We start from the raw sequence: 20,380 nt of genomic DNA, 5'->3' as shown, positions 1-20,380 counted from the left end.
TCCTCCTGCTGCTGCTGATTCCACACCTGAAGACAGAGCCCTTTCTGGGTGACACTGCAGGAACCAACTGTTCTCAAATAGGGGTGGGGCTGGGGAGTACATCAGACGCTACCTCTGAGACCAGTGCTCAGAGGACACACTAATGAGCATGGTACAAGTTCCTGGATGGATGGAGGAATAAGTAGCAAGGAGCATGGGAAGTCTTAGGAAACAAAAGATCCCATTTCTATGCAAATGTCCTCAGTAGTGCTGGACAGAAACTGGTAATCTCATTTTGCAGGGATTCAGGGAATATTTTTCCTAGCCTTGTTTTGCACCCCTTGAATACAATATTCAAACTAACCTAAAAGCTCAAAAGGAAATTCAGACAAAGGCTCCATGTTCCTCCTGCTTTCAGATCCATGGAGCCAGCCGGTTCCGCATGGCACTGCAGGATACTAGCCAGCCCACATCCTGCACACATCTCTGTGTACTCCTGCTCCATTGCAGACTGACATGTGAGGCAGCTGCCAGTGACCAGGAGGGGAAACAGGTGTGCCATCTGCTCAGGTGTATATCATCCCCTGCTACATCTGCACACCTCTCCTTGGTTTGGGCCAATACCATATGCGAAACAACCAAATATTGTATGGTTTCCATCATTGCACCTACACAGAGAGTCCCAAACTGAAGGGAGAGTAGCAAAGGGAATCATTCCCAGCGAGAATCTGCCATTGCTGCTGCTGGCTGTTGTTTCAATGCTGGCTGCAAACTACTTGTTTGCTCCAGAGAGCAGAGTCTGAGGCTGTCCCTCCTGGGGTAGCTCCTAGGGCTGTTAGAAAACTCAGCCTGAATGAAGTGACCCGACATAACTTGCTCCTTTCCTGGCCTCTCACTAGCTCGGATGGGACAGACTATATAGCTCAAAGGATAAAGCCAACAGGGTTTAGAAAACCCACCAAGCCAGTTTTGCCTTCTTGTCTTATGGTACCTCCAGAGCAACTTGTTCAGCCTTCCATAAAGGCCCCTGCATGGAGCACAGCACAGAAGGGCCACCAGTTCAGAAAAGAATTTTGTTTTAATTAGAGATGAGCCTTAAAAAAAAAAATACTTGGGTCCAGCCGCCCCTAACTTTGGGGGCTGACTGGCTCCAAAATCCAGACCCACGTTTTGTGGCCTGAGGCCCATACTTATTTCAACAAGTTCTAAACTCATGATTTTTGAAATATGGCAGAAGAGGCTCTCTCTGCTGCACTACAGAGTTTCTGGCTGGGATGTGGTCTTTAATGATTACTCTTTATGGCATTCCTAAGCCTCCTTCAGTCTCACACAGACTGAAAGGGACCCAGAGTTAGTCACTCAGATGGAATTTGTCACAGAAGCCTAGCTGGTGAGGTGACCTGCAGGTGATTCTCATATAAATGTCTGAGATGCTACCCCAAATGCCAAGGGCTTCTTTTCTTCCCCTCCGCACCCAAAAAAAGCCCGCCAGCCCCCTTAAAAATGGTATTGAAGAAATATCAGATTAAGCAGCCACCACTCTGTCCTGAACACGTTTTACTATAGGAGTGTTTTTCAGGTAGTGGAGAAGTGTATACAGTACCTGTTGTTACTTTTACGTGTTCTCTAAATATCTCTAAAGGCATTTCCCAAAAGACAACAGGTTACTACTGAAACACATTTTCATCTCATCCCAATGTCAGGGATTGGGAGCTTTTCTGCAAAAGCATTGAAATAACAGTTCATCTCCTCCTGGGAGAAACCTCACACAATACATTTGCACACAATCACCACGATTCCTTCCCTCCTCCCCCAGCCCCAGATCCCACCCCATCTTTGATTTTTGTATTTAAAAAATGAATAAGAAAGATTAAAAAAAAGAAAGAAAAAGAAAAACAGCTTATAAACTAGCAAAGGAAATAAAGTTAATTTCTTTTTTTAATATATAGAGAACAAAATGAAACTTGAGGGAAAACTTACTGGCGTTACAGTTTATCCTGATACAGTCTAGATGGGGAAAAATAAATGAAAGATGAAATTGCATCCTTCAAGGTAACAGCTGCAGACATCCAAAAACAATCAGTCCACCCTTCCGGGGACAGACACACGCAAAGAGATGTGGCCATTTTATATTTATATACAGTCTGTACAAGCTTAGGCATGGGTGTATATGTATAGTATATTCTATTGAAATATCAGATACATATGCATATATATATATATACATACATACACACACACATATATATATATATACACACATCTGTATAGAGAGATATACCTATATACATATATATCCACATATCGACACAGAAAGTTCTTTTCTTTTTAAGGAAACCTATGCAACTAAGATTATCTACTGCTTCAGACCATGAACTGATATTAATTAAAAGGAAAAAAAATTGTCAAGTAATTAAGGCACAAAAAATAATCTTCCTCAAAATGCAAGTCATACCCCAATGTCCTTTCTATTTTTTGAAACCCTCTGCAATTTCTCTAAGAAGCTTGAAGTTTAAAGGCAACCTTTACACTTGGTTTCTTTTGAATTAATTCATAGTTATTGCATAAATATACCACCTGTCCAACACAGTATACCTGTAAAATCAGTCTTTCAACGTTGGTTGGTGCAATGTTTAACCCTTTCCACCTCTCCCCAGGACAGACCCTCTCTCACTCCCCTTAATGTTAGCCCAGATTGCTTTGAAAAAATGTGCACAGGTGCATTTGCCACTGTCCATTCAAGTGAGGAAAGGGTTAATATACCCCCCCGCAGTTGTGTCCTATCATAAAATGGCCACTTGCAAACGGCTAACCGCACGAACACCCAGCCCAGATTTCAGCTACTTTTTGGGAGGTGGGGGTTATTTTTTGATTGGTTGGGGGAGGGATTTTTTTTTTTTTTTTTTTTGGTTCAAAGATACCCAGCTCGGCCACCTCCGTGGAGCCCAGTCTCGTCTTGCTGCCTGAATGTTAGTACTGAATGAGACACCTGTAGCATTCAGGCAGAAGATGAAACAGGCACTGAAGTGGCAGACCTCAGAATCTTTGACAGCCCTGCCTGCTTCAGTCGGGGGCTCCACACAGGGGGGAGGGAGAAAAGGAGCATCGGAAGAAAGGAGGAAAGAAAAAGAAACAAAGGGATACAGAATTCTGTTTGTTCGCTCTAATTAATAGTAACTGAGGAGCCTCCACAGAGAAAACAAGTGCTGTTTGATGGCCTGAACCAGAGACCTTCTGAGCACCTGCTGCTTCCACTTAACTTACTAGAAACAGCAAGTGCTCAGCCCTTCTCAGGATGAGGCCCCTGGGGAGGCTCTTGCATTTAGGGTGCCTGGTTTGATCCTTGGGGTTGTGAACATCCCCCACTGGAGTGCCCCAACGTGAGCGCCCCAGCATGAGCATGGAGTTAATGCATCACCACAGTACCAGGCGTCTTTGACCACCCTGGCCTTCTCTCATAAATCCCAGGTTAAGGATCATAGTTTCTGAGTTCTGGCCATCCTGACCGCATATCCTGGAGGAGAGCCTCTGTAACCGCAGCCTTGCCCAGCTGTTCCTCTGTATCATGGGGATATGGCCCAGCAGCAGAAGATATACAGAAAGTGAGAGAGACTGGAAAGAACATAGAGTGGGAGAGAGCTAATTCGGCTGCATATCAGGGTGAAATGCTTTTACTCCAAAGGGTGTAATAAGGACAATTCTTTCAGTAGCAGAAATAAACTGCAACTTTAAAAAATAAAAAGGAGGGGGGTAAAGGAAAAGAATCAGTTTCTATAAATAAAGAAGGGATGGAAGTGATTAGGGATATACCAATCAGAAGCAGCAATGCCAGAGAGAGTCTGTTCTCAAGCAGAACTTCTCTTGAGAAAATCTGGGGTTGGTTTTGTGCGATTAGGTTTGTCATGTGTCGTCAACCGCAACAGAAAAGTGGGAGCAAACAGCCCTGGAGCAATTGGTACGATCACCATACAGTGGTAGCTATATCCCTTATGGGAGGGGTGAGGGAAGCCCTCTAAAATATATAAGAAACCAGCTGTCTTTTCCTCTCTGACCAGAGAGAGAGAGAGAGAGAGAGAGAGATTGTGTGACTGAATGGGAGACTGAGATAGACCAAGAACAAGTGGTATGGCTAGATCAGTACAGGGGTTTACTGGGGACAAAGTCACAAACGATCAGTATAGAGAAATATGGCAGGGTTCTGAACAATAATAATCAAGCCGGGAAACTAAAAAGTCAGTGGCAAATATGATTGATTTGCCTGGAGAATTCTTGCTTCTTTATATAGGGGTTTTGAATGGTTCCACATGTACCAAAGTATTTTTTTCAGAGTGAGCTGCTGTATGGGGGTGGAGGATCAGTGCTTCAGGAGAGACACAAATACACTCCTAGTTTTGTCTGGTAGGTTTTTTAATGTACAATGAGAGACCACGCCATTTAGTGATCTGCTAAAATGACCTGGATTTTGTGGGAGGCTAGATTTCCAGCCTCTGAAAACATGAGAACACTGACTGATCCCTCCTCCAGTTCCCACCCAAAAATGAAAACCAGCCAGGGCACTGTCCTCCAATACCAATGGCCGCCCTAGGGGAGATCTTCCATGGGGGGAAGTGTTCACATTGGAGGGATTCCGAATCTGCTGAAGGTCTCATGAACCATCTGTTTATTTGAACCGACCCTCTGAGATGTTTAAGATTCACCCAGGACTGGATTTTATCACCCCATGATACCAGTGACATGTGACCTACTGAAACTGCAGTTGCTCAGTACCTCTCAAAATCAGGCCCAAACTGTTTCAAGTTGAGCAGCAAAAAACAGAGGCACCTAATGGCTACTGCAAAAACTTAGGATCAAGTCTTTATTTTCCTGCCCCAGGGCACCAATTTTGGCCTTAGACTAGCGTAGCAGAGAGGATTAAGCCATCAGTGAGTAAAACTATTTTCTCCCCATTATACCAAGCTTCAAAAGGATGAAAATGGCTCTTTAAATCAGAGCAACATTGTGAAACCAATGCACTTCCAGGTTGTTGTGGAGTAGAAGGTACGTATTAAGGCACAGATCCACGTAGCCAAAGCAAGATCAGCTGAGGAGTTTGGCAGTAATTAAAGAAACCTCCTGGGATTCCCCATGTTCGTATTGGTGCAGTAAGGCTTTTGGTAATCCTCGCTGAGGATTCTCAACACTGTAATTGGGTTGATTACTCTGAAACTAATGGGATTTGCTTTATTTCACTCTGGCTGAATTCCTGACTAAAAGGGGTTTTCTGTTCCTTTGAATTTTAAAGGTGAACATGACCAGAGTAGCTGTAGATCTAGTTAGCAACTGTTAGGTTTAGTATATGAATGAGATGTCTGGAGGGTAGGGGGCAAAGCCAAAGTGCCATGTCTATGGGTGGGGGAGTGGGAAGAGCCAGGGAAGACCCAGTCCAGAGACCTCCCTTCATTTATTCCTACTGTAAATCAGGAGCTCCTCACCAACAGCTCAGTCGGTAGGATCTCCTAGCACTGGATTTTCAGGAGCATGTTACCTGGGAACAGGTAGAGGGGTTCCTCTGCACACAGGTTAATGGCTCCAGCGCAATGGGCTAAAGTTAAAGGTAGCACTGGTATGTAATTTAAGGGAAACACAAGTGTGCATAGACAGAGTGTGGTGTGCAGAAGTTGTGGAAAGGAAGCAAGGACAGGAAACAGAGCAGCGTGAATGAAGGGCTCTGACAGCCAGAAATAACTTATTTAAATGGTAGATGCTGAATTCATCCCTGGAGTCATTCCACTGCCGTTTCTGGAATTACACCAGGGCTCTCGTGGCCCTGTTTATCTGCAGGACACAGTTGTTGTGTATATCTGCCCCGTCACCCTGGAGTCCTCCATCTACACACTCATTGAAAGATTTGCTGCTTCGGGTGGTCCCTTCTTCAGTCATGTATGGGTGGTGTGCAACAGTCAGGATCTTCTGGAAACTATGCCTGCCTGTGTTTCTCAGCGTCTGTCTTTGTGAGGTGTGTATCAGTCCTTTTGAGGAGCAGGGAAATTCTAAGAATCCCCACATTTGTCAGGGATGGGGAGGCACTGGAGTGTGCTGGGGGTGGGGGCGAAGAAATCATGAGCAAGACTGGAAAGTAGATTTGGAAATGCAAACTTCTCACTAAGGACTCTTCTGAGAATGGACAGGGTGAGCAATTATAGGGCCATCCTACCCCCAGTCCCTACCTATTGTCATAATAATTCCTGTAACAGGAATTGTGAGAGGGTCAGTGATAAAAAAAGGGGGGGGGCATGTGGCATTTCAGCGCAGAACCGGGGCTGTGATTTCCCCACACTGGGCAGTGGGGGGGCAAAGGTGAGCTGTCTCAGTCTCTCACTAGGGGACAGGGTGCTCATCAGCACAGATAGTTAGCTTGCAGAGCATTGCTAAGGCATAGGATCTTTCTTCAGAATCAGTGAAAGGGAACATCTGCATGTGATTGGGGGGTGGGGGGCATGCTACTTCCTTCAATAAGGTCCAGACCTAGCTCTGGAAGTGCAGGCCACAGGATCCCAGCAGTGTTGGATGGGAATGGGGAAGCACAGGACAAATTAATGGGGGCCTGGTGACTGCTGCTTACTCTGGATCATTTCTGCTGGATATAGTAAAACAAAACAAAGAACCTAACAAGCCAAGATGTGTTGTGCATATGTTGGGTGTGAATGAAAAAGTGCCTCATTAGTGGCAGAGTCTGAGGAGCTGGTGGGGGGGAGGGCAGTGTCAAAGTGCAGCAGCTGTGTCTGGCTGGGTAGGGTACAAGTCTGTTTTCTGCAGGGCATGTGGAAACTGAGTGCAAAATTATGTGTAAATGAAATGTACGAAAAGATGTGTGTACTGTGTGTGTAAAGCAGTGTCAACGAGAGTGGGTGCCTGTGGTGTTCTGTGCATGCATGTGTTTTGTGTGTGATACGCACACATTTGTAACAGAGAGTGACGCGTATGAGTGACAAGTCATTCTCTCTGGAAGGGAGCATACGGCCTCAGCAGTGCTGGAGGACTCTGACCCACAGCCACTGAGCCAAACACCTCTCAGGGCAAAGCAGAAATTACTGGTTTGGAAAGCCCGAGACATCATTGCTCCCCTCAAGGCCGGAGCTCAGCTCAGGATAGAAAGAAGTCATGAGTCAGAGGAGCTTCATATGTGCTATGCTGCAGCAGGGGCTTTATTCCGGTCACCAGTATCTTGAGGGAGTGCATGGGAGAGGAGAAGACAGAAGCTAAATGCTCTCAAACATAGCTCAAGGGCAGCACAAGCCAACCAAGAGGAGGGCAGAGGAAGAAAGTTGCTGTTCCCAGCTGGTATGCCATTTGTCTCACACTCAGCATGTCTTTGAAGTAGCAAGGGCTATTCCAGGGCACCCCTCACTGTATTTCTCTCTCTCTCTCCCCCTCCCCTTTCTCAACTCAGTTGTGAGATCCACCACATTTGGGTTCTAACCTTCACACAGCAAACATTCAATATGTTGTGAAATGTGCTAACACAAAGAACACACTGCCTCAGGTCCCTGGCTGGGATGGTCTGAAACAGCTCCTCATCCCCTTTAAATGAACAGAATTAATAGTCAAGGCTCTTTCCTTCCCCCTCCCACCCAAGTCTGCATTGGAGTAAGCATTCCTGGTTTAGTTTTTAAGCAATGAATGCTGCAGTGGTGAGGGGGATATGCCAGCCCCTGCAGGCTGCTCTGTACACTCTGTTCTCAGGGCTGTTTGCTGTGCGGGCCGCAGGCTTCAGGCCTTTGAAGGGTTGAATACCATCTTTTGATTTACCATGGCTGATGGGGTGTGAGAAGCTTTACAACTCAAATACACAGGGGGAAAAATAACAGCACAGAAAAATACTCAACCTATAACAGAACCCAAATGGAATTGAATGAGAAAAAAAGGACAGTTCTTAGTAATAGCTTTAAATAAATTAGAAAAAAAGCACAACTAGATAATACACCACTCAAAACAGTCTGTGCTGATACAGATCTGGCGCTTACTAGCCCATTTGTGGATTTGGACGTGTGACTGGTCAGATCTGAGCTCCCCCTTATTTGGAGTTGGCGGCTGTCTGTCCCTGAAAAGCGCATTTTGGCATTGTTGAGTCAGAAGGTCTTGGATTTCACTTGGATGTAACCTGTCTCCTCAAATAGTTGACAAGAACTCCAACTAAACAACTAAAAGTTGATGGCTGGGCTTCTTGGCACTGCAAAGCTTCCCCCCACTCCTCGAGGTCTGAGATTTGGTCTCTTCCTTCAACAACAACATAATCTAAGCCCTTTGGAAAACAGAGAAGTCCTGATTTAAGGTCTTGTGGGAAACCTTTGCAACTCGGGGGGGGGGGGGGGTCAGACACCTAGGGATAACTTGGTTCAGCATTCCAAATCATGGAAATTATGGTTCTGTGGCTCAAATCACTGGGGGAGCAGAGCTGCACAGGCTCTCCCCAGCTGCAGCATTGGTCATTTTTTTGGAGTACAGACCTTCACAGCTTTTCAGGGCCAAAGCTCCATGTCTGCGAAGCTTGGGAGCTCAGCAAAGATAATGATTCAGTCATTGTGTCTCCAGCATAACTGACCTTCAGTAACAGAGTTTTGGTTCACCAGGGTTTCCCCATGTACCAGTCCCTTAGCCAAGGACAGTAGGTAGTGTATATTGTAATATGAAGTTCTTGGTCAAAACTCTGGTAAAATGCTCAGAAAGCATTTTCAGTCATATTCTTTAGGTGGTAGGGCATTAAAAGCCAGATGTTTAGCATCTGGCCCAGGTGGTCTAATGGTCCCCAGAAGGTCTGTAACAATTTACCACAGCTGATGAAACAAGCACTATTGGCAGGCATTGGAAGAAAACGTTTTCTGCTCTCCTCGCCAAAGGGAAAGCCACTATGATATAAAGTAGAACCCTTTAAAGTGAGGAAGGGGAGGTTAAATGGGCAGAAAATGTTTCCTGCCTTGTCAGTACCGGAGTGCCCTCTTCCCTCACTGACTTCCATGGAAGTTGAGGGTGTCTCAATACCTATCAGGTGGCACCCTGCTCAGCAGAAAAAGGGGGCAGAGCTCAGTAAGGACAACACTTTACATGCTGAAGTGTCTTGTGTGAGAGGATCTCCAAGTGCTTTGCAAGCATCCACTATTGAAGCCTCACTTCTTCCCTATGAGGTAAAGTAGCTTTAGCACCTTTAGCAGAGGGATAAAGTGAAGCACTGGAAGGTAAAGGGACTTGCTCAGGATTACAGTGAGACCGTGGCAAAATTCAGAATAGAACCCAGGTGTCCCAGATTCCTAACCCCTGCTCTAACAACATAACACGCTCTCCCCCTTAAAATATGAGATTTGGCCTCACAGCACTTTGATTCTCAGAAAGACAAACTTTTTCACTCTCTAATTATCAGAAAGAGTTTCAGAAAAGGGACCGCGAGAAGGGACAAATTCTCAGGGTGCTAGATTATTAGGACAAATAACGTTGGATGGGAAAAACAAGCAGCTGCAAACACACTAATCCACACACATGCTGGAGTTGTTTGAAAGATTCTCTTTATATGTTGGACTACAGAACAATAATTTTTTGGAACTGATCCCCAAAGGGGACATGGTAGGCATAAGGAATTCTCCACTTCACTTAGAACTGACACAGGCAGAGATGGATGCCACTTGAGAAGTCATTGTGGCGGCTGGAGATGATCTATTTCCCCATGGACCAGTGCAATTTAGTACTGCCTCTGCTGCCATGCTGGCTGGACACTCAATGATGCTTTACACTACTCCAGTTCAGCTGAGTACAGCATGTAAATTCCAGGCAACGGAAGCTATGTAACAATGCAGTATTTTTCCATCTAAGGGAACACTTAAAGCTTCCAGATCCTCATGGGATGGCGACTATTTTCATTTCTCATTTTTAAAGATAGGGCTTGTTCTAACACATCATCCCCTTTTCACCCTCCAAACCCAACAGTAAAAGAAAGGGCTGACTTTCCCTTCCAGAGCCAAAGGAGGCTAGAAGCAGTTCTTTTGGAAACCAGTTAATGCCCCCTCCTGGGTCAGCCCTAGAGGCATCACTGCAGGGCAACATGTTACACTGTTCCTTGTTGACCTCCAACAGCTGAAAGTCCACATGAGGACCAAGGTGGAGCAGTCCCTAGAAGCATCATTCAAGTTACAGCTCATTTGGGTCTGGTGCGGCATGATCTAGATAATACCACCTATGTCTAGCTGTGACATGATTCAATGACCGAATCACATCAATATATAATCCGATGTGCGACACTGTCACTGCACTGTGCGAAGTCATTGCCATGTCTCTTCTTCACATTATGGCCCAGCCAGGACTCAGGAGTGAGTTTCCTATTGATAGCTCATAGTATGTGGGAGATGTCACAATGGGGCTTGGAATTTCAAAAGCTAGCCCAAGCTCATCATGGAGCATACACTTAGTTCCTGTTAGATACCCTAAATATTAGGGGAGGCTTACCATTTCCAATAAGTATCACGGCTCTGCAGTTCTAGCTCAGATTCTCCTCTCAGTTGTACTGATGCAACCACATGTAGTCAAGCAGATAGCAGCAGTATAAGTGAGAAGAGTATTTGACTTTGTGTTTATGTTCAACTCCAAAAATACCAAACAAACAACCAAACCTACCCAATCTCTCTTATCCCTTCTTCCCCCCACCCCCTCACACAGGCACTTTGTCTCTTCAAAATTTTCAGACATGGGAAGTCAAAAATCAGGGGACCATCCACACTGCTGGCCTACAATGGTGAGAGAATGAGGGGGGCTGGACACATCCTCAACCAAATATCCCTAAATAATTAGAGTGGATCATTTTGTTGATCTACAGACCCCAGTTACTCAGCTCAGGTTAATAAGAGAGTCTGTGTTTGTTATGAAGGAAACTCCCCCACAACCATAATTTTTATTATCAAATTTGTTCCCACTCAGGTTCTGTCTGGGAATGAATAACTTTGAGGAGACAGAAGTAGGCTTGGCAAACTGGTCAACTGACTCAAACAATGTCCGTTGTTTGGTCAACTTTGAACGCCTATTTGACTATGGTCAAATATTGCAGCAAGAATGTCCTGATGCAGGTGGCAGCCTACCTTTTTGATTGCATCAGGTTGCTATTCTTGCATTTTTAGAAAACTTCATGTAATTGTGTTTCACATTTTTCAGAGTTAAAATAACTCAGTTAAGTAATTTTTTGTAATTAGGAATAAGTATCTAAGGCGTACACTATCAAAATCATAAAGTCTTACTCTTTTTTGTTATTGTTCTCATGGTTCTAATATTTATGAGTGCTTTAAAATATTTGATCATTTTGACATAATTTGACTGATCAGTTGACCAATTTTTGGACTGGTAAATTGACCCACCTTACACAGAACATAAAGATAGGGGGAGCACCCAAAGTGGTTATTATTGATGCCTTTGAGTTTAAAAAAAACCCATACTAAGCCATTCAATAGTAAGAGTCTTAAAGGCTACAACCTACATTAGAGTTACTTGAGCATGGGGGGCCATTACTTCAGAACACGACAGTATTTTTTATAAGGGTTTGGGTCCTGAGAAGGTTCAGCATTCAAACCATTAAACCAAGGCTAGTCTCTTGAGAGCCTGAGATTCACAGCACCTACCCCTTCCCTCCATGTCTGTTTGGCTTCCCTCCCATGACTTGCTCTGACTGTTTTGAGTGGTGGAAAAGAGGCTGAATTAATGAGTATATGATTGATCAAAAGATGGACCAAGTAGCATGTTTTACACAAAGCTAACCAGTTCCAGACCAAGAAAGGAAACTTAAAAACATAAAGACTTAAAAACCACCACTATCCATGACCAAGAGTTGACATCAAATGTCCATGCAGAAACTGTCAGAGAGAATTTCTCTCTCCACAGATAACATCATTAAAAGGGTCTCAGCAGCTACTTTAGAAATCAATCATATCCGATCAAACCAACAGAAAAAAAGAAAAATGAAAAAGAAAACACTAATCACAAGCCCAAACTAAAAGTGGAAGGGGGAGTCTCTGTAGGATACCTAAATTGACCATGAGTTTGACACGCCCTCCATCTAGCTCCAGGCGAAGGGTGTCGGCAGAATCCCGTGAAGTGGTGGCCATTAAGAGCCCATAGGCACGCTGGGACATGAAGCGGAAAGACACATCTTCTGCCTCTGTGTGCATGACCATGGGCATGATGATCTTCATGTACATGCTGCCATCGTAACTCAGGATGGAAGCCTCTGCAGAGAAGAAAAGAAACAATGATTAACCACGAGAGCTACGTAATGCTTCTATGGTCACTTACACACTGTTTATATAGCAATCACTTCACCCACCACTGAAATGCAGCCACTTCTGGGGTATAAACGCAGTGGCCTCACCCAACAGTGGCATCACCCAGCAATATTACACAAAAGGTTAGAGCAGGAAGCAGAAGATATTGTATCCAGTTAAAATTACAATGTAAGGAAGCAGAATACTGTTGTCCACACTAGAATTTCCCAGGACTCCCAGGATAGCACCTCCTCTTGTGAAAAGGGCCATGAGATCTTTAATGAACACTTGTTGCGAGGACCTTAATTTTATTATCTTCTAAAAGACAGCTTCTTCTCTGGCAGCCCAGCTTGCCCTAGCACTGTCCAGGGTCACTAGTTTAGACCGTCCCTATTGATTCACCAAAACCCCTTCCTGCAGCATGTGGTTTTACTTTGGAGATCACAGATCAAATATTTTAAGGAATTCCACTTATTTGGTAAGGCATTTGGTCAGATAGAGACTATTTTCCAAGCAACAATTTTGCAAGGAATCACAGACTGTGATACAACTGTACAATTTTTAAACCCATATAGTGATATTTCTTAAATATAAGCTTTGCCCAGTAATTTTCATACGGCCTTCCTTTATGTCTTTAAAATGAACAGCTGGTCATCAGCCTGCTTGAAGATATCCTGCCCACACACAGGACAGGCCCAGCATTTAGAAAAACGATAGAGCCTGAGAGGGTATCACTTCAGCAATCACATACATTCACAAATTGTACTCAGGCTGGCACAAGCCCTTTCTCAATCAGGGATGACGGGCAATGGCTCCTTCAACCTTGCAGAAGCTCCATTACCCAGAGGACAAAACATTCTGAAATAGCCCAATTGTCACAATCAACACAGCTGTTCAGTGAGCTGCCAGTCAGCCTAAAGGTCTAGCTGACTATCATCCAGAGGGATGTTTGTGGCCCAAAAATGGGTACCAGGAATTTTACAAGGGCAAGAAACACACAGAAAATATGTCAAGCCTCACTTTTTTTAAAAAAATCCATTGTTAGAAATTAAGAAAAAAACCCACGCGTGTTATCTTTCATCTAGGACCTACAAAAATCCTGAGAGGGAGAGGCATTGTTTAGAATAGATCAAGGAAGTATAACTAGAAAAGGGTGAAGCTGAGCAAAGGAAAAATTGAGGCTAGATAGCAGGAAAAATTTACCTTAGGGTAAGTTAGTGTGTGGAACAGTCTTCCAAGAAAAGTGGTTGAACTCCGATTGCTTGGGGATACTAAAAACTAGGTTGGGTAAAGCCCTGCAGAATAGACTACAGGAAATATTAGCCAGGGATGGACTATCAGGTCTTCTCTGACTCTATTTTGCATGTGATCCTATGAGCTTATGAGTCTGTTCTCTCCTTGGGATGTGTGTAAAACTCATTTGTTTTAATGGAGGGGATATTGGAGGGGACAAATATGTACTGGCACGGTGCAGGTTTCCGAATAAGTCTTTTCTATCTCTGACTTCTCTTCCTCTATTATTTTTTCCCTTACTGGTACAAGTTGGCTAACGTTCCTGGAGACATGCTGATATGATCAATGGTGCTGTGATGCAAAACAAGGAAAGAAACAAACCAAGACCCATGTCAGGTTTAAGTATCACTAGAAACACAGGAAATGGCATAGGATAGAGCAGGGGTCTCAAACTTAAATGACCACGAGGGCCACATGAGGACTACTACATTGGCCTGAGGGCCACATCACGAACCCCCCCCCCCACTGACCGCACTCCACCCCTTCCATGAGGCCCCGCCCCTTCCCCACCTCTTCCCACCCCTTCCCTGCCCCCATTCCAACCCCTTCCCCGAAATCCCCACCCCAACTCCACCCCCTCCCTGCCCCAGGGGGTGCAGGAGGGCTGCAGGGGGCTCAGGGCAGGGAGTCAGGGTGCAGCAAGGGGCTCAGGGCAGGGGGTTGGGGTGCAGCAAGGGGTTGTTGGGCGGGCTCCGGCCCAGCACGCACCGGGGGCAGGGCAGGCTCCCCGCCTGCCTGCCCTGCCCCTGCGCTGCTCCAGAAAGCGGCTGGAACCTTGTCGGGGGCGCGCACAGGGGTCTGTGTTGCCCTGGCCGTGCCTCCAGGCACCGCCCCCCGCAGCTCCCATTGCTGGGAACGGGGAACCGTGGCCAATGGAAGCTTCAGGGGAGGTACCTGGAGGAGCAGCCAGGGCAACACACAGACCCCTGTGCCTTCCTGGTGCGCGCCGGGCCGGCCAGAGCCGCTCTAGGTAAAGGCTGGGAGGCCGCGGGGAGCTGGCGGGCCGTGGAAAATAACCCCGGGGCTGCATGCGGGCCGCGTGTTTGAGACCCCTGGGATAGAGGTAGGAAGAATACCAGGAAAACGGAAAAGGAAAATCAGAGTCAGGAAAGAAATTACATTTTTCCATCTTCTTCAAGGACGTTACAGAAAATAGAGGTGTGAGGGGAGGAAAGGAGCTATAAAAATAAGTACTTAATATTCTCTATTTCCACAAGTTTTTTTGCCTGAGGAGATTGATGTACATCTCTAAAGGGGTGGAATTGAAGTCTCATGCTAAAACTCTGGCAACCTGTACAGATTTATAATTATTGTTTCGGTCTCTGAATATACATAAGGGGTCCCTGGATTAGTAAATTTTATAAATTCCATAAACACAATACATGAATTAGTGTCCCCTTTCCCTTGGAGATAACACTGAGTTATAGCAATCACTACATGTGGGATATTAATCATAGAATCATGTAAGAGAATTCAGAGTTTGAAAAGACTTCCTATGGTGTGACACAGGCAGGCCTGGGCATGAGTATTACCTCTGTGTCCAGCCATCTTACTCTTTCACCAAAAGGGGTCATGTGTGGTCTCTGCCAAAAGCTAAGAACTAGCTAATTGTCATGGGTTCTGCAAAATGTTTCTATGGGAAACAATTTTAGAGTTATGTAACATGTAGGATATAATGTTCCAAATCAGTTGGGAGCAAAACCTATTCCTGGGGGGGGTGGGTGGGAGGAATGTCTGAGAGCTGACCTAAGCAACATGAGGAAATGGACATCTGTGCGCTGTGCTAGTTTGCATGTACAGTCTGGGCCAGACGTTGGTTTCAGCATTTACAAAGACAAAAGAACCCAAATAAAAGTCTCTCACTAGGGGCCCGCTGGGTCAAAGGACAATAATCTCTAACTGTCTAAGGGATGGAGAAAGTGGACAAGGAGACATCCATTACAGAGGAGGGATTCTGACAGCAGGGGTGTCTCATGAAAGATAGATCCCAGTTTTCAGAACTGGGCAAGTGCTGTAAAAACAAACCATTGAGTGAGAAACACCTTATCAGACAGGAAAGGAACTTGTTAATAAGTAGAGGCTATATATTGCCTTTATGCTTTTCCTTTATCTGTGACCTTATGTTTCCAAACCCTTATACTTGCTTTTATTTTTGAATCTTTATCTCAAGCTCTTTTAAATAAACTTCAATTTGGTTTTACTACAATCTTGCCTCAGTGCCATGTGCTAAGGAGAGTGCTGAACAGAGGTGAAACCAGTGAACTGTGGCACTGTTTCCACTGAGCCAGTGGATCAGTGTATACTGCGGGTGTCCTGAAGATAGGGAACTGGGCATTCAAATGTAACAAGTGGGGTGTGTAAACTGCTATCCTGCAGAGGGAAAGAGAGAAGTCTGTGGAGCAAGTGTCTGTGTGGACAGCAACCAGTGGATGAGGAAGTTTCCCATAGTGGGCTCCCTCTGACTGTACGCAGGTGGCAGTGATTCACCCTAGACATTTTGAGTAATCCTGAAAAGCATTGCATAGGGCCTACCCAGTCCTCCTCACTGGGATCAAGACACGATTGCTCTCTAATACACATTTTTTTTGTTCAACTTAGTTTTTGTTGTCCCCAGTGATGGGTGTTAGGATATAGATATTCAGGCCTGTCTGTAAAGGCCTGTACTTTAAGAATTTAGGGGTATTCTTATCACTTGGCTAGTTCTAGAAGTATAAAAGAAAGAATCAAAATCACTGTCTGCTGGTGTAAGGGCCTTCTCTTACTGTGACAGTCTGAGGCCCTGTGCTTAGGCTAAGGCCTTTGGCTAAGCAGCAGAGGCAGCCATAAGCTAGGAAGCGAACGGTCACATCCTCACATTCCAAACTAGTCACATTGAAATAAGGTGCTATTGGGCTGTTAGGAATACAATCCTGTCCTGAATACAATCCTGTCCTGATAATGCCTATCACCTCCAGAGAAAGGGAAGTGCCTAGAAAATGTAAAAGGAAACAGCATCCTGTCTGGCAAGAACTCACTTATCAACACTGGGATGTGAAATCCTCACTTCTGTATTGTTTTGTCATTATAGTTCCCACTTTGCTATTGTTTGTCTGTATAATCTCTGTCTGGTTCTGTGATTGTTCCTGTCTGCTGTATAATTAATTTTGCTAGGTGTAAATTAATTAAGGTGGTGGGATATAATTGGTTACATAATCATGTTACAATATGTTAGGATTGGTTAGTTAAATTTCAGGAAAATGATTGGTTAAGGTATAGCTAAGCAGAACTGAGGTTTTACTATATAATCTGTAGTCAATGAGGAAGTGAGGGGGCCTTGGTGGGAGGGCGTGGGTGGGTGTTTGTGGGGGAGATGGGAACAGGGAATGGGGGTAAGGAAATTGGAACCATGTTTTGCTAAAGGGGGAAATGGGAACAGGGAATGGGAGTAAGGAAACTGGAATCCTGTTTGGTTAAAGGGAGAAATGGGAACAGGGACACAGGTGTAAGGCTCTGTGGTGTCAGAGCTGGGAAGGAGGATACTAAGGAAGGAAACTGGAATCATGCTTGCTGGAAGTTCACCCCAATAAACATCGAATTGTTTGCACCTTTGGACTTCGGGTATTGTTGCTCTCTGTTCATGCGAGAAGAACCAGGGAAGTAAGTGGGTGAAGGAATAAGCCCCCTAACAATGGGACTTCCACCACTTTGAGGCAACTATTCCACAAGAAGAAAAGGAGTACTTGTGGCACCTTAGAATACAGACTAACACGGCTGTTACTCTGAAACCTATTCCACAAGCTTATGGGATCTCACTGAAGCAGTTCTTCCATGATATTCAGAGACTATGTTCTCTCTTTTAATTTCATCCCCTTCCCTGGTAGTTCCCAGCAGAACTTCTGGGTCCTTACATGAGCTGAATTTTTAGATACAGGCGTGATAAGCCTGAAAGAGCCAGTCCTTATTGCCTATCCAGCTCCAAAATATGCAGGCCACACCATTTTTGGGAAGAAGCAATATGCACTCCTTTCTGCCCACAGCTATCCAAGAGCTGCTCAAAGCCCTGGACAAACAGCTATATTTCCCTAATAGTATGCTCTCTTGTATTCCAATTAGAAATGGGTGGGATTTGTAGTGGCTATTGCAGCCCTTTCATTGTTTAAGAATTCTGTTCCACTGCCCTGAAGATGCTCTCAATTTATCTTTCCCTCACTCCCTTGCTGTCTCTTTCAAGTTCAATCTACGAAGTCACTCTTATAATGGAACTATTCTTTTTTTGTTAACAGAATCCAGACCCTGCTGTTGGCAGGAACTAGAGCTAACATCAGTTTCTCTCCAAGTTGGGGAAGTGGGTGAGAGGGTAGGTGTGGAAGGCGAGCAGGTATGTGGCTATAGGAGACAGTGGATGTATGTGTGAGAGGAAGAAGGTGTATGTGCACATGTGCCTAGTTGCAGGAGATGGCACATGGCTGGATTTGTGGTGGGGAGACAGCTGTAATGTAGAAATGGGTGTGTGAATGGGGTGGAGTAAGTGCAGTAGATACAAAAGTATGTGGGTGGAGCAGATATGGTGAAGAGTGGGCATGTGGATGGTTGGGAGGCATGGTGGGGAATCAGTACTTGTTTGTGGGTTCACTAGCAGATCATACTACTGGTATGGCATGGAGAGACTAATACACCAGAATCTCTGACTTTTGTTAGCACCATTAAATTCTCTCCACATCAAAGCAATAATGGGATCACCAAGTAACATCCAAGTAACATACAAATAACTAACCATTCTCCTCATCTGCACTTCCCACCCACTCTCATACACCAGTCCACATGACACCTGCCCCCACCTGCACAGCCATACACCCTCTGCGTGCCAGCCATTAGTGACATACATCACCCAGAGAAATACATCTGCTCTTGGCTAGGGGACACAGAGGAAAATGGAAGCACCTTTTTCAGATTGGGGAGCTGGGCTTCGCTTATCAAAATCCAGTCAATCACTTTCCCCTTCACTTCTGCATCCCTAATTTGCCACCTGCAGCTGCAAGCTGGAACCAAATGTACTGTATATGATACATATATTCACAGGCTATGTGTGTACACACACACACACACACACACACACACACTCACTCTCTCCCCCACCCGCCTCACTGTGGATTGTATTAGAAAGTGCAGTCAAGCATGAAATGGCCTTTTGAGGCCTTCAGCTCAGATGTGCCCTGCATAAAACAGTTGTTTGCACTAGTGCCTGTGGGGAGTTGGGTTGGGGGGGGGTGCACAGTACTTAATTTGTAATGAAAGAGGTGCCAGGGCTCAAGCAATTTTTTTACATTCATAACTGATGCAGCAAGCCCAGAGGCGCTTGGGCTCAGCCCTGGCACAAATTAAGCATTTGGAGTGTATCTAACAAGAGCTGCAAATCTGTTCCCTCCCTATTCACAGTGCTATTTATTAGATATGCAGAAGCCATTTTGCACCTGTTATAAGCTACTACTTTGTCTTCTTCCAGAGCTCAAAGAAAAAGCGGAGAAGCAACAGTAATGCTAGGAAGAGCAGAGATCCAGAGAGAAGCCCCTTTCCTGCAGAGGGTCTGCCTGCATAATTCAGCTCCTCCACTCCCTGTTCTATAGATTGCCTGCACCCCTAGCACTACAGGTAAAACAAAGAAGTCGAGATTTTAATTATTTTTTTAATTATTATATGTATTAGAGAGGGACCAGAACAGCTCCCAGAATTGCTGGAGACAGTACAAAAAACTAGGCCTAACACCACACCTGAATTTCATGATGAGGATTTCTGTATCATAGGCTGAACCAGAACCTAAAGGCAAATGGATCTGGAAGATAGGGGTTGCGGAAGGGGTCTAACTTCAGTCCCAAACTCTGATTCAAGTGTGGTGGCTGTAGCTCACCTCTAATATTTAAAGCATTAAGAATTGATAACGGGTGCAGGGGGTGGGCCAACAAAAGTAGGAAATCACCTCTCAGCATACAAAACACCCCTCCCTCTACTCCAGGCCAGGGCTGAAGCAAACTAGAAATGAGATATGTGCAAGAGGAGAAGTTTACCCTGCAACTGCCCATGCCATTCCTATTCTGGGGGGGGGGGGGGCTTTCAGGGCTATCAATCCAGGCTCATTCACCAGACCACCTTTCATTAAAAATTAAAATAACTCAGCAGACTTGCGCTTGGATTGAGTGCTAGAGTCCCATAGGGATCCTCAGGATGTGCTTATGACACAGTCATCCAACATTCGCTAGGGTTAGTGTTAGCTCTGTAAACATCACATGAGTACAGAATGGCCATTTGACAAAGTCCCCCAGTTAAAACGTATGAGTTTGAAGAGTGGCCAATGGCATAAATACATCCCATTAATCTTTACCAAACGACATGTGCCCACCCTCGCCTTTAACTCAGAGGTGTGACCAGTGACCACTACAAGTTTCAGTGTATAATGCTATATCTATGTAAGCAGGATCTGAATAAATGCTTCCCTGACAGCTAGCTGAGAGGGGGAGAGACTTTGGGTGTATTTATGTAAATGCAGCCGATGAAGTGAGCTGTAGCTGTAGCTCACAAAAGCTTATGCTCAAATAAATTTGTTAGTCTCTAAGGTGCCACAAGTACTCCTTTTCTTTTTGCGGATACAGACTAGCACGGCTGCTACTCTGAAACCTAAATAAAAATGGTATCTTACTCAACAGACCCGGCCCTTGGGTTACATCTGTTGACTTGTGTGACAAAAATACATTCTGACTGCTTTTACTTCTGCTAGCTCTTCAGAGCCAGCACAGCTGAGACAGTGAGCTAGGGACTATTCCTTCCTGTCCATCATCATCAGATACATCTGTGCTAACCAGTGGAAG

General features: G+C 45.0%; 1 protein-coding gene across 27 annotated transcripts in view; it reads right to left on the bottom strand.

Annotated features, from left to right (window-relative positions):
• The window catches only part of NRXN3 (neurexin 3), a 1,373,290-nt gene that overhangs the window by 845,412 nt on the left and 507,498 nt on the right, over positions 1-20,380 (bottom strand). For 19 of the 27 annotated variants that reach the window (XR_012639977.1, XR_012639978.1, XM_074956036.1 and 16 more), the window contains 2 exons: positions 12,011-12,214; positions 1,960-1,986 (listed from right to left, as the gene is read on the bottom strand). Coding sequence is in view for 25 of the 27 variants with exons in the window: in XM_074956036.1 (XP_074812137.1) it covers positions 1,960-1,986; positions 12,011-12,214 (231 nt within the window). In the remaining 2 variants the exon portion in view is untranslated. The remainder of the gene's footprint in view (positions 1-1,959; positions 1,987-12,010; positions 12,215-20,380) is intronic. The other 8 variants (XM_074956043.1, XM_074956047.1, XM_074956048.1 and 5 more) reach the window with 1 other exon arrangement.

This window comes from Natator depressus, chromosome 6 (assembly GCF_965152275.1).
Source record: "Natator depressus isolate rNatDep1 chromosome 6, rNatDep2.hap1, whole genome shotgun sequence".
In the NCBI taxonomy this organism is placed as follows: domain Eukaryota; kingdom Metazoa; phylum Chordata; order Testudines; family Cheloniidae; genus Natator; species Natator depressus.
This window is presented reverse-complemented; position numbering and strand designations above follow the sequence as displayed.